This window comes from Silene latifolia, chromosome X, assembly GCF_048544455.1.
Source record: "Silene latifolia isolate original U9 population chromosome X, ASM4854445v1, whole genome shotgun sequence".
NCBI classification, from domain to species: Eukaryota; Viridiplantae; Streptophyta; class Magnoliopsida; order Caryophyllales; family Caryophyllaceae; genus Silene; species Silene latifolia.
This window is the reverse complement of record NC_133537.1, coordinates 41,693,948-41,705,401: the sequence shown is the minus strand read 5'-3', so window position 1 is coordinate 41,705,401 and position 11,454 is coordinate 41,693,948. Positions and strand designations below refer to the sequence as shown.

General features: G+C 36.3%; 1 protein-coding gene across 1 annotated transcript; it reads right to left on the bottom strand.

Moving 5' to 3' along the window:
• Window positions 1–9,253: 9,253 nt before the first annotated feature.
• LOC141617244 (uncharacterized) lies at window positions 9,254–9,844 on the bottom strand. The gene is made up of 2 exons (XM_074434428.1): window positions 9,834–9,844; window positions 9,254–9,743 (listed from the first exon to the last, which is right to left on the bottom strand). Exons 1-2 carry the CDS (start codon window positions 9,842–9,844, stop codon window positions 9,254–9,256), a joined length of 501 nt encoding a protein of 166 aa, XP_074290529.1.
• Window positions 9,845–11,454: the final 1,610 nt, after the last annotated feature.

The following is an 11,454-nucleotide window of genomic DNA, read 5'->3' as shown; positions in this document are numbered from 1 at the left end:
GGCGGATTCTGCAAAGGACGGACGGCTTGATCAGGACGGGCGGATTCTTGATAATCCGCACGGATTTTGGCACAGATTAAAATCTTGCTTCTGGACGTCATACGGGACGGGCGTCCCGTGAAGAGGACGGACGGATTATAAGGGACGGGCGGATTTCTTTGAATCCGCTCGGATTCTACCTCAGTTTCAGCTTTTTCTTTTCCGTGGGCCCTTGACGGGCGGATTTGCTTGGATCCGAGCGTCTCTGCTTCATTCTTCTTCCTCTTTCTTCTGTCGTGAAATGATAAACCCCTTTTCACCGATTTCCTCTTTTTTCCTTATCCTTTTCTGAAATTTGCTTAGGAAACATGTAAGATGACTCTCTCTCTCTTCTCTCTTATGCAAGAAATTAAATGCAAAAATAAAATGTACAATATTATACAAAATAAAAGGGTTCAAGAAATATCTTACAAATGGTGGTTTGAGGTAGGACTCCACCAAACTAGTTCAATTTGTAACAATTCTTATCCATAGAGCTCAAGGCTCTCAACAAAAGGTCAAAAGCTTGTGAACAAGCTCCAAACAAGCATAAGTATGGGTTGCTCCATTTGAAAATGAAATTTGGCCAAGGAGGCTTGTAAAATGCTCTTTTTCTTGTCTCCTCCTTAGCGTTAGAGCTTTCCCAATGTTTCAAGTAAACACATTCATGAGTCTTGTTAAGATTGATCGTGAAGTGTGGTTCATTTTCATCCGTGGACTTCCACTTACCAACTTCTCCTTCAATTTTGGTGATGATGATAGCATTTTGATTCTTCAATCCTTCCAAGGTGGAAGGAGAGTCTTCATGACTTTGATGATCGGATACCATAGGAGTTGAGATTATGGGTGCCAAATCTTCACAAGTAGCCTCACGAGCAATTTTCTCTTTGAGCTTTTTCACCAAATAACTCTTGTAAGACACTTTGGCTTTTTGAAGAAGATCTAACATATCCTCTTCAATGATCATTGGCTCCATGATAGGTGCCAAGTGGTCTTCATGAAGGATAAAGGAAGGACGTTCTTCTTCATGATAAGGTATCTCAAATGTCTCAAGGATAGGCTCCTCAAGCAAGGTGATATTGTGAATCTCTCCTATAGGTTCATCATCATTGTTGCTATCTTCACGTAAATCATGAATGGGGGCTTCATCTAGCTCTTTTTTCAACACCCCACCGTTCACATCAAAGGACACACCTTCATACTCGCAAAGGTTAAGAACATTTGGTTTGGTCAACCTCATGTCTTCCTCATCAAACACGACACTCTCATAGTCACAAGAGCTCAAGGAACTTGGCTCCTCCCACTTTTCGTCTTCCATGTCAAATGTCACTACTTCAAACTCGCATTTATGCTCAATATCCAAAGAGCGGTGGTGAGGGGTTGCTTGGAATTCTTTTAATTGGGCAATTTGAATCCCCAATTCCTTTCTTTGGATAGCGATGTTTTTAAGAACATCTTCTTCTTTTCGGCTCTCTTCTAGCATTTGTTTGAAGAATTTTTGTTGGTCTCCCATTATTTGGAGGATCATGTTTTGAATGGGTTCATCTCTTTGTTGTGGGTGGGTGTGAAAATGGTTGTATTGTGGTATTTGAGGTTCATTGTGAAACGGGTATTGAGTGGGTGGTTGTTGTTGATATTGGGTGTGGTAATTTTGGTGAGAAAAATTGGGGTAGTGGTTAGGATTTTCGTTGTACAAATAGTAAGGTAGGTTTGTGTTGACTTGCTCCTCAAACTCCCCATACCCATAGTCATACTCAAAAGATCCACCACATACTCCATATGTCAAGTCTTGAGTCATCATTACTTAAGACAAAGAGATAACTACAAACAATGGAAACTACACAAAAATGGTAAGAACAATCCTTGAGGAACAAGTTCCTCAAGGTGAAAGCACAATTAAAATAGACAAACAAGTAAGAACTTAATCACATAGCACCATCCCCGGCAACGGCGCCATTTTGATGGGAGTGTCGTTGGGGCTCTCAATCAAACACAATTTATAATACTCAACATACAACTAGCTAGTGGTAAGTCGAGGTCGATCCATGGGACGGTGTGCTTTGGGTTCTAAGTCTATCTATCTCAATTTATGCTAGTGTCACAATTGATGAGGTTTGTAGTTGTATTCTAGACTAATGAAAGCGATAAAGTAAAGCAAACAATGAACTAAGAAATGTAAACAATTGATTAAAAGTGCTAGGATGTCATGGGTTCATAGGGGATTCATGGTTTTGATCATACAAACATGTTTACAATTATATGCAAGCAATTAGTGTTGTGGAGGAACCGAGTTGGGTTATGTCTTACGGTTCATAGGAAGAGTTGGGTCCCGGAGCCGAATCGATTAGATTGTACAACACCTACAAGTCGACTTACTTTCCTCCTATTCAACTTCTATGCATGGTCTAACAAGACTCGAGTTGGGTTATATCTTACAAGTCAAGTTGAATAGATAAGAGATGGTAAAAATGCAAGGATTCATAGGCTTAGCATTTCATCAAACATAACATGTGCATAAAGTTGTCATCACAACAAGCAAGCAATTTAATCATGTGAACATATTAGATTAAGCATGAATCAATCCCATGTTGGTTTCCCCTAATTACCCACTAATCCTAGCTAAGTAACTACTCACTCATCATCATGGGAAACATGTCATTAATGGTGTCAATCATCACAACAAGTATAAACATGATAATAGAATGAAGAAGTGAACAATAAAGATTAAAGAGTAAAGGAATTATACCAACTTAAGATGATCCAAACAATAAAGCAAGAATAATAGAAGAAACTTGATTGATTGATGGAAAGTTGTCAATCTCCCAATAAACCCAATAATCTTCAATTACCCAATAATAAACTTGAATAATAAACTTGAACAATAATTAAGGAGAGATTAATGTGTAATTTGTGGAAAGATTAAAGAGTAATCTATTCTAATCTACTCCTAATCTAGTCTAAAGAAGGATTTTCTAGCTAAAAAGAACACACTTGATTAATTACAAAGATGGGGTATTTATAGTGCAAATTAGGTGGATGCAATTAGGGTTAACTAAGGGCTAAACTAGTAATTACACTTTTTAGATTTGAGCAGGGAGACTCCGGTATTTCTTGAAGGAAGGGAGTCTTTCTTTGAAGCTTGGAGAAGACGAAATCATGCTGTGAAGGAATCCGTGCGTATTGGGGTCGGGACGGACGGAATCTGGCAAAGGAATCCGAGCGGATTCAAGAGAATCCGGGCGGATTCGGGTGGATGAATCCGAGCGGATTCTGAGCAGGACGCTCGGATTGTTTAGTGGAGACGGGCGGATTTGAGACAATCCGCTCGGATTGTTCTTCAAAGATGGTTCTTCTTCTTTTCTCCCCTTTTTGCTCATTCCAATTTTATTCTTGCGGGATTGGTCTTTAGTCCTTGCTTCCTCTTCATACTAGTCCATCTAATATCGTCAAGTAGCTTCCAAATGTGCGCGAAAGACGGGAATTTCCGCCTTATTATCTCCTTTTCTACAAAACATATGAAATGCGATAGAAAAGCAAATAGGAAGGTTTTGACGGATAAAATGGTCATAAAATGCTATAATAGTAAGCAAAATAGGCTCGATTAGGGGACTAAATGTGCGCAAATAATGTTCACATCAATCTCTTTGAAATATCTCTATCTTCTTAAGAGATAGCTTTGTGAGTTACAAACATATATATGGTGGAGTATTAGAAGTTCTTTAGACTGACGCATTAGCTGATAAAAGACCAGCCCTATAATGGCAGCTTGATTCATATGATATGGGAGTCTTATCCATGTCATCTGTTAAATAGGCTCTCTATTTTAGGTATCTCCTAATTGACCATCCGTTTAGAATAATGTGTCCGTATTGTATCACAAATTCCCTAATGTATGAGTTCAACAACTCAACAAAACTTTATAATTGATCTTACATAAGTAAGTTGTTACTTTTAGTAACAATGGCACAAGGAGAATCGAATTCATAGCTTATGGACATATAATGATCGAATCATTATAATTGTCAATTTGATCAATTTAAGTCGATAATATTACGTTTCTCTATGCAAGTAGTGTATGAAGATAAATTTTAGAACAAACGATACGATAAAGCAAGTGACTTGGGTTGCAAACCAAGTCACCAATATCTAAAATACAACCCTTGTTTGAAGGATACAATCAAATTTCCAAGTCGCACGAGGAAATCAAAATAGTTCTAAAATCTCAAAATACAACATGAAAATAAAGACAAAGCAATATAAAGCCAAGCTTCCATAGATCTAGCACCATGGTTGGCTACATCTAGCTTCCCTCAAGATCTTCTAGGCTTGCTTTTCCTTGCCTTTATCCTTGCTAGGATGCCCTAATTATAATAAAAAGGGTAATCATTACAACTTGTATCAAAGTACCAAAGTTGAGATCGAAACATAAAAGATAGGGATAGTTATTTACCTACTGGAATAACCTTTTCAGCTTTAATATCGCCAAGATATTTTGAACAATTTCTCTTCCAATGCCCAACACCACTACAATAGTGGCACTTGTCCCCGGATGGGGTACTGTACTTGAGCTTGGAGGAACTAGCTTCACTAGTCTTTGCTTTGTTCTTGTAGGGAGTTTTCTTCTTTCCCTTATTGCCACTTTTCTTGAAATTCTCTTTGCTCTTATGATTAACAATGAGCACATCCTTGGTGGTGCTAACACTTAGCCCCATGTCCCTCTCGGCTTGCACAAGCATTTTGTGTAACTCATCAAGGGAAACTTTCTTGTTTTGCATTTTAAATTCACCCTAAATTGAACATATGCGTTAACTTTGTTTAAGGACTGAAGAATTCGATCAATGATGAGTTCCTTGGGAATCTCTACCTTATGCATTTTTAGAGTCTCAACATGCTCCATCAACTTAAGCACATGAGGGCTAACTTTTTTGGCCCTCCTTAATGTTGAGATCAAAGAATGCGGATGCCGCTTCATATTGTATTATCCTCGGAGCTCGTGAAAACATGGTCACAAGTTTCTTATAGATCTCATGAGCGGTGCTAATATTTATAGCACTTCTTTGGAGTTCGGCCTCCATTGAGAAGATCAACACATTTTTGATCGCGGCCGACTCCTTTTAGTAAACCTCATAGGCTTGCCTAGCGGCGGTGGTAGACCTAGTATTAGGTTCGGCGGGAGAGGCCTCGGTAAGGTAACGAAGTTTGTCGTCACCCTCCGCGGCCAAGCGAAGTTGCGCGTCCCAATCGGCGAAATTGGACCAATTCTTTTCTAACTTACAACGATCCATGAAGGATCGGAGCCATGAAACATTGGTGAGCGCGTTGGAGCTAGTGGTCGCGGATGAAATTGGAGTTGCCATTGCAATTGTGAAAACGATTTTGACTACAAAAATAGGAAGTGAAGCAATTAATAAACATCTATCGTTTTAATAATACTTGTAAACATTTTAAACAAGTTTTAAGCATTTATATAGTGACCTCTAGCCAACTATTATAAATGATCCCGAGATCCAAATTCATATCAATTCGGGCATGGTGAGCCGATTCATCCCTTATCAATATAACTCGGTGGATTAACTCTTAATCGATTCTACTTCTAGAACTCTCGGTCGATAAAATTACATTAATATTTATCTTTAGCCTGGAAAACATACGACTACGGTCACGAATACTTCTGTTGAGCTCAATCCAAATTTCGATGTAATAACATTTTATTACCTACTTACCCAACGTAACAAGTTTAGTACCCCGGTGAGCCGAGCCTACTTCCTTATGAAATTGGGACTCATGGTTTCTACTATTTGGTAAGGCTAATTCTCAATTATTATTTAGTAAGAGGTCTTGTCAATTTATTATCCATCACTTTTAAGTGAACTAAAGCGGTGAACTACGATAATTATAATTGACATGGTCGATGACTCGATATGATATGCATGTATTGTTATGGCGATTTGGCAATGCATGTAACATATTAAAAGAAATGCAAAGCAATAATAAAAAATTCCTAGTATGGCCTTAATAAAATAGAAAATCAAATAATCTATTACATATTCGGAAACCAAATCCTTTGGTCTCTTGAATTTTCAAGTGGCACGCCTCCCAAGAATACCATCTTCGTTAGAACGCCTTTCCGAATGGCACCGTCTTGAAGAAACTCCATGATTACAAATAAAAATACAAAGCTATACCTATTATTCGTTTGTAATATGGAAAAACTAGTAAAAATAAAAGTGATACGAGATCACATTAAATTACAACCGAATCAATATTCCCTTTCATTACGGGTAATATCGATTAAAACTAAGGCCATACTAAGATAAAATTACATAATTCAAAATTATATAATAAAAAGACATTCAACAATTGAAATATGCAGCATTATAATATGTGTCTCTCATGCCAAATTATGTGCCAAATCGCCCTATTTAACTTATATCGTATATATAACCCGGTTTTATGGAAATGCGTGATAATAATTTCTTAAAATCACAAATCAATACTTAAAATCAATTTAAGCTCAAGTTAATTATCCTAACACTCTTAGGACTCAAAAATTAGTCATAACTCAAATTTTGACAATAATTCAACTTGATTTAATTTTATGCTCATTTTGACCTTAAAATCCTAACATTTATGAAATAAATCCAAATTAAATTACAATAATTTCAAAATTTGAATTTTAAATTTTTTAAAATTATGGAATAATTCCATGACACTCATAATGTCAAAAATCATGGTTAAAATTTTTGAATTTATTTCGAGAAAATATAGTTGCAATTTATCGGTTTTATCTCATAAAACATCTAAATTATCCAAAACTTAAACCAATCAATTTTACAACTTTATATCTAATAAGTGGGATATTTATGCAACCTAAAATAAATTTCTCATGCCATGCAATATATTTTAGCCATTTATGCTAACATAGTCACTATTTATGCCATTTTTACACTAAAACTTCATAAATCATGCAAAATGAAATCATTTCATATCAAAATTTACATACAGTGTGTAAATCATGCATGTGACAACATATTAAAATCTCATGGCCTGGTTCAAAGTTTAACTATATTTAACCATTTTACCTCTTTTAATCCATTTTTATCTCATAAAAATCATAAATCATGCAAAATTAATCTAATTATTACGAGAGTTTACACACAACTTGTAAAATATGCATATGAGGTCATATAAAATTTTCAAGATTATAGAGGAAGTTTAACCATTTTTAGTCATTTAAGCTCCATTTTATCACATAAAAATCATAAATCATGAAATATTAATCACATTAATATGATATTTTACATGAAACACATAAAATATTCATGTGAGGTTATACTAAAATATCACAACCAGTAGTGAAGGTTAACTTATTTTAGTGAATAAAAGTTCATTTTACTCATAAAAATGTAATTATTTCACTAAAAATCATAAAAATGAACAATAAATTACCGTAAATCATAAAAATGACCTAAAAATATTTTAGGACCAAAATATATAACATGTATCATGGTTTCGTGATTACTCTTATAAATCACAAATTTTTAGTTTTATATGTTAACATTTTAACTCGGAAAAACAATAACCGATTATGCAAGCAACATCCTACGCGCTGATACCACTTGTTATGTTCATATACCTATTATTAGACTCTTCTAATAGTGAACTAATTAACTTCTTAATATATGTTTTTTAGATCTTGGGCATGCATAGCAAAATAAGAGATTAATAAGGAAAAACAATGTCCCTTACATTGTTATATGTTTCGAAATAATGGGCACAAATAAGGTCACCTTCCTTATTTGTTCTTGAGCTTAAAATGGTGGATGATCCTCCAAAAATCCTAATGTAGAGATCCTCCTTAGATTGCACCCAAGACTAATCCCTTAAAGTAGTATATTAATTAACTAGATTAATATAGTAGAACCCTTAAAATTGATTCTAATATTATCATTATTACTACACTAGTAATCTAATATTGATATTAAAAATGATGAACAATATTTTGTTTTCTAAAGCAAGTTTAGAGAGAGTAGAGAGAAGGATGCATGTAAAGATGGTGTATGAATGAATGAATTGAGTAGTAAGAAAATAAGAACCAAAACTACTCTTAAAAGAGTAGTATGGCCGGCTAGCTAGAGGCCAAAGGAGGGCATCTTGCTTTCCCTTTTTCTCTTATCAATATTTGTAAGTGTAAGGCTATGTATCAATAGGTATGATTATAATAATTTTAGCCATTAAAATAAATCACCCATTATCCTCCACAACCTACAATATTTCGGTCCATATGTATAAAATGGACTTCCATTTTATTCTGTCAATTTGTCACTTGTCACACAATATGTCACATGTAGTATGTTACATGTTATTAATTAATTTAATGCATATTTATCAAATAAATATCATTTTATAAATTAATTAAATCACATACAATAAATTGACTAGTGATACTTGATCACATAAATAAAATGGGTCATATAATTATAATTCACAACATATTGTAATTATAATTAACCATTTATTCTTATTTCAATTATTTCACAAACAATAACCAATTTTAGTAATAAAGTATTTCAACTACTAAAATAAATCTTATTTAATCCCATTACAATAAGATATCAATATTCTCTCTCACAAATGAATTTTTCAATTTTAAGGAATTAATTAACTTGTATCGTTATACAATTAATCAATTTGTCTATTAAGGAAATTCTCCTTTAGGTGTGACCTTAAGGGATCAACTGACCATCACTGTCAAACGACAGTAATGTCAAACTCTAGTTAGCCAATCATTACCGATTAATGATGATCAGTTGACTATATAAATGAATCATCCCTTACGTATTCTTAACATGAGATTTAAACATGTGATCACACTATTGTTGATGACACATATTCCAACACTTCACATTTTGAAGAGTATTCCAGACAGTCAGCCCTCAGGGTTGGCCAGTAATAGCCGGTTCCGAGTATCTTGCTTGCCAGGCTTCTGCCACCTTTGTGATTGCCACAATTTCCATCATGTATCTCTTGGATTACCTGTTTGGCTTCGTGTGGTTCAAGGCACCTCAAATATGGTCCAACCTGAGATCTTTTAACTAAAGTGTTATTGATATTGGAATAGGTAGAAGCTCTAATCTTAAAGGCTCTTGCCTCATCCCTGTCTTGAGGTAATACGCCTCGCAGGAAGCAATCATAATAAGGTTTAGTCCATCAATCATTGTTAGTATGACAGGATTCACCTGTTCAGGCTTGGTACTTTATCGAAAATAGCAGGGGTAAAATTAGAACCAAGTCTGGCTACAGCATCAGCCTGGGTATTCAGGTCTCTTGGTATTTGCTCAATATCAAATGAATGAAATTTAGCACAAAGTTTCTTGGCATATTCTAAATACAAAATCATTTTTTCATCTTTTGCTGTGTAAATTCCTTTTATCTGATTGGCAATTAAAAGTGAGTCAGTTTTTACCTTTAAGTTTTGAACACCAAGGTCTAGAATTACCTTGAGTCCTGCTATGAGGGCTTCATATTCTGCTTCATTATTGGTAGCCTTGAATTCACAACTCACAGCCTGGGCTATTATGTCCCCTTGTGGCGATTTTAGCACTAATCCTAACCCTGTACCCCGTACATTGGATGCCCCATCTGTAAACAGGGTCCATTCCTGGTCTGATGTATTATTTTCTAACTCGTTAACTTCCTTGGCCAGGTCTGATTCTAGGTTAAGGCTGAAATCAGCCACAAAGTCTGCTAAGGCATGTGATTTGATTGCTGTCCTGGGTTCAAAGGTAATATCATAGGTACTAAGCTGGACTTACCATTTGGTCATCCTGCCTGATAGTTGAGGCTTCCGCAGGACAAATTTTATGGGTAGGTAAGTCCTGACTATTATAAGGTGACATTCAAAGTAGGGGCGTAACTTTGCACATGACATAATTAAAGCTAAGACATATTTTTCAAGTAAGCCATACCTCATTTCAGCGTCTAGTAGACTTTTACTTACATAATCGAGAGGGTGTTGCTGACCTTCTTGTTCCTTAACCAGGACTGCACTTACTGCTGTGTCGGTTACGGATAGGTATACTGACAAGGGTTCCCCTTTTTCTGGCTTGGCCAGTAAAGGTGGAGATGAAAGGTATAACTTTAGATCCTAGAAGGCTGCTTCATGTTCAGGTGTCCAGTGGAACTGTTTATTTTTCCTGAGTAGGCTGTAAAATGTTTACACCTCTCAGAAGATCTGGATATGAACCTGTTCAGGGCAGCCACTCTGCCTGTCAGTTTTTGGATGTCTTTAACAGTGCTGGGTGATTATAACTCTAGTATAGCTTTAATTTGTTCTGGACTGGCTTCTATGCCCCGTTTTGTCACCATGTAGCCTAGGAATTTTCCTGCAGAAACTCCAAAGTGGCATTTTGCAGGGTTGAGCTTCATGTTATATTTTTCCAAGATTTGAAATGCTACTTCTAAATGTTCCACATGATCTTGTGCATTTTTGGATTTTACCACCATATCATCGATGTAAACTTCCATAATGTCCCCAATCTAATCTTTAAACATCATGTTGACCAGGCGTTGGTATGTTGCCCCTGCATTCTTCAGACCGAATGGCATGACAGTGTAGCAATATATGCCTCGGTCAGTAATGAATACAATGCTCTCCTGGTCAGCAGGATGCATCTTTATCTAGTTGAACCCACTGGAAGCATCCATGAATGTTAGCATCTTGTGCCCTGCCGTTGCATTTACCATGGCGTCAATGTGTGTAAGAGGGAATGGATCTTTGTGGCAGGCATTGTTCAGGTCACTGTAATCTACACAGACTCTCCATTTGCCATTCTTCTTTTATACAACAACCACGTTTGCTAGCCATTCAGGGTACATAACTTCCCTGATCATGCCCATGTCCAGGAGCTTGTCTACTTCTTCATAGATGATCAGGTTTCTTCCAGGTGCGAATTTTCGTCTTTTTTGCTGCACATGCTTGAAAGATGTGTCAATATTGAGCTTATGAGTGATAATATCCGTGCTAATTCCAGTCATATCAAAGTGAGACCAAGCAAAACAGGAAGATTTATTTTTGAGAAAACTTACTAAATCAGGCCTGATAGTGTCAGGGGCATCAGACCCAACTAGAACATACCTGTCAGGGTACTCAGAATCGAGGATTACTTAATCCGTTTCCATCTTTGGTGGTGTATGTGCTCCTGACAGGGTACTGTAATTGCTATGTAAGGGACTTACCTGCTTTGGAAGGCCTCAGGGCCTCAGGGTAGCATTCCTGGGGTGATTTATGCTCACATTTGATGGTTGCTACTTCCCCATTCTGTTGGTATCTTGATACACTGGTGATAGGTTGAGGGAATGGCCTTGACATTGTGGATCCATGGCCTGCCTAGAATGACATTGTAAGAGGACAGACAGTCAAGGACTCCAAATCTT